Here is a 3,143-nt window from a genome sequence, read left to right on the forward strand (position 1 = left end):
CAAGAGTTTGTTGCCACACCAGTTCCTGACTAATTCCTACCATGCCATTGGTTTATGTGTTTCTTGGGAGTTTGGACACAAATACAGAATTCTAATAGGTTATAAATATAAAAATATTCGAGAGTATAAAAATTAAATACAAAATTAATTACCAAATCAATTATTTATATAAAATACATATAATAATATAAAATTTGTATCGAATATAGAATTTTTTATGTTTTATATTTTTAAATATTATCAATAAAAATAAGTGGATGTCCATATTGTTAAAGCATGAACAATCCAATAATGGAAAAACAGAAAATTTGGCCAGATCAAATCAAGTCTCTAAAGAAACAAAGCAATGCAACATCTCTATCTACACATGGCCAATATTTCAAGTCCTTTTCAGTCTCAAACTTTTACATGTGCAAACATAGAAACATCTACCCACTTTGCAAAAAATTTAACCTAAGATATGACTATGAAAAGTTTCATAGTGAGGAACAACTGTCAACGGGCCTAAAAGTTTGATGATAATACATATGAATTAGGGGGATGGAACTTGATCTTCTATTTTCCAAGTTTCAAATTAAGATCAACGTTTTCTTTAGCTTCATTAACATTCTGAGTTCTAGCTGCTGAAAGTCCGATTTGCAGCTCATCGGCCACCGGAGGGAAGAAATAATAAAAAGGTTGCTTCTGTTGATTGAAGCGGTTGAATGCTTGCACTTGAGGAACTTGATCTTCTATAGTATCCTTTAGCGAATGCAAAATTGAAATTAAGAATGAAATTAGTATATCTTGTCACATTAGATGAAATAATGAAATTAACAAAATAGAAAACAAAGGCAAAGATTGAACTAAAAACATTTGAGTAAATGCCATATTTGGTCCCGGATCATTTGTCCGAAACGGTCATCCACAATTTAAAGATTACTAACCAGTCCCCAACCATTCAAGTAAATGGTCTAAGCAGTCTCTATTACTGGTCTAAGCAGCCCCTAACATATCAGCATGTCACCATTTATAAGAACTATTTAAATCAATTACTTGAATAGTTAAGAACTAATTAGGGATTTTCGAATTATAAAGAGCTGATTTGTCCTTTGGACAAATGGTTAGGAACCAGACAAACAAATGATTTTTCCTACCTGAAAAGATGGTGATTCAGATTCAGGATTGTCCTTATTGGGAATCGCTAGGAAAGCCGAAAAAGGCTTCGTCTTTGAAGGCGGGGATGAAGTAGAAGTAGGAGAAGCCAATGTTAGAAAATCTCCAACGAAATTCTCATTTTCTTTGTTTCTTTTCCTTGAGTTTAGCTCTGAGTTGGAAGCAGAACATGATGGCAGTTCCCTGCAGATGATTAATATAGTGCATGGTGAGACAAAACAACATTTGCAAGTTGCAACTACAATAATGTGACAGAAGAAACAATAAAAAATCAACAACCTGAGAGTTGAATTGCTAGCATCATTATTGAATCCACTATTACACAAAGTTGTGGCATTCGTTTGCGTCTCGGCAAATGGATGCAACTTATAATTGTAAGCAGGCACAGGAGGAGCATCCAGGCAGAAGGGGTAAGACCTCTTCACGCCAACAATCTGTATCAAGTTTCAAACCTCTACATTACAGACAAACAAATCGGGAGGGTAATGAAGTTTACCTTAATGTCTTGCTACTGAATTCACTAAAAAAACATGATCCAAATCAAGCAAAGAGTTCAATTACATAACCAAGGAATTTGGTATTTGTTCTCTAAATTCCATGTTAAATAGAACAATGTGGTTAAAAAAGACAATTCAACTCAGGTCCAAGGCTACCTGGGAATGAAAGATTGGAATTACTAGGCAAATTGCACTTACCTTCTCGGCCTGCCTTGCGAACAGGCCGTTATCATTACAATTTTGGTTTGAAGGGGGCTCTCTTGAGTAATGAGGCATTGGTGGTGTCGAGACATTAACCTGCATATTCAACAAAACAAATCTTAACAAAGATCACAAGTGAAAACACTTCATACAATAAATTATCTCGATCTTACCATGGAAGTCAATTGATGATGAAATTGTGGTGCTTTCTGCCCCAAATAAGGCAAAGGCCAAACAGGATTGGATTCAAAAGGAAAGCTTGGTAGAAACTGCATAGCTGCAGGATCAACCCAAAACCTCTCCTCCTCAAATCCTGAATTGTGTGTCAATGGAACAGTACCGGTGCCCGGAACCTTAGCATCCAACATCTGTTTGAGTGACATAGGCCTAAATTCAGCTTGTGATCTAGGAGGAGGTTGACTGGAGTGATGAAAGTTTTGGATCGGTAGATGCATACATGTGGGTTTTGTTGATGCAACTGAATCTTGTTGTGGTGATAGAATGGTAACAGCATTCTTCTTCTGCAGTTCTTCCATTCTTATCTTCTCAAGCTGTGCCACACCAAGTCCTCTCTGTGGCACCTTTTTCTGCTTTGGCTTCTTCGAAGGTCTACCACCGCCGCCGCCTCCTCCACCGCCGCTACCATTCCCGTTACCATCGCTACTATAGGTTTGTTTTTGAAGCTCTTGAGCTACTTTTGTATTATGATCATCTTCCATTTAATTGAAAAGAAAAATAAAGAAAAGCTCGCTAGCTACTCTCTCTCTAATAATGTGTCTGTGTTTTCCGGAAAATCTAGAACAGAATCTTTTTAATATAAATGCAAAATCTTTAACCGAATCAGAACAAGGATAGGGTCAAACTCATTTTTTGATATCTCAAAACAGCAACACACACAATCCGGCACTTTTTTATTTTTAATATTGGATTAACAAAATGTGTTTTTTAAAATTGTGATCTACTGTGTTATTTTTTTAGAATGTGGGATGATTTAATGTACGGAGTACAAATCAGACTGTTTGATTTCTATGCTCGGACTATTCGATTTGTGTTGAAAAAATTAAAAAAATTTGGAGTATACAAATCGAAGCCGAACTTTTAAAATTTTTTAAATACAAATCGGAGGGTTACTTCCTATAGTTTTAAAAAACACCAAAAATTACCACGTTAAGGTATAACACTCATTCTACTTTCATATCCAAATTTTTTAGCCCACAATCCGAAACCATACTCTGAGAGGTAAAAAAAATCTAATCTAATCTTAAGTCTAATCTGAGTGCTCATCTTTAA

At 35.5% G+C, this 3,143-nt stretch overlaps 1 protein-coding gene across 3 annotated transcripts; it reads right to left on the minus strand.

The window, feature by feature from the left end:
* Positions 313-2,744, minus strand: LOC107611941. Of its 3 annotated transcripts, none has more exons than XM_016313805.2 (6): positions 2,219-2,744; positions 2,027-2,182; positions 1,851-1,949; positions 1,435-1,589; positions 1,137-1,338; positions 313-741 (listed from the first exon to the last, which is right to left on the minus strand). In XM_016313805.2, exons 1-6 carry the CDS (start codon positions 2,570-2,572, stop codon positions 556-558), a joined length of 1,152 nt encoding a protein of 383 aa, XP_016169291.1. In that variant the 5' UTR covers positions 2,573-2,744; the 3' UTR covers positions 313-555. The 3 variants fall into 3 exon arrangements, with proteins under 3 accessions (XP_016169291.1, XP_020964848.1, XP_020964847.1); XM_021109189.1 differs by having other exon boundaries at positions 1,435-1,484; positions 1,524-1,589; positions 2,027-2,744; XM_021109188.1 differs by having other exon boundaries at positions 2,027-2,744.

The sequence above is a fragment of the Arachis ipaensis genome, chromosome B08 (genome assembly GCF_000816755.2).
Source record: "Arachis ipaensis cultivar K30076 chromosome B08, Araip1.1, whole genome shotgun sequence".
Classification (NCBI taxonomy): domain Eukaryota; kingdom Viridiplantae; phylum Streptophyta; class Magnoliopsida; order Fabales; family Fabaceae; genus Arachis; species Arachis ipaensis.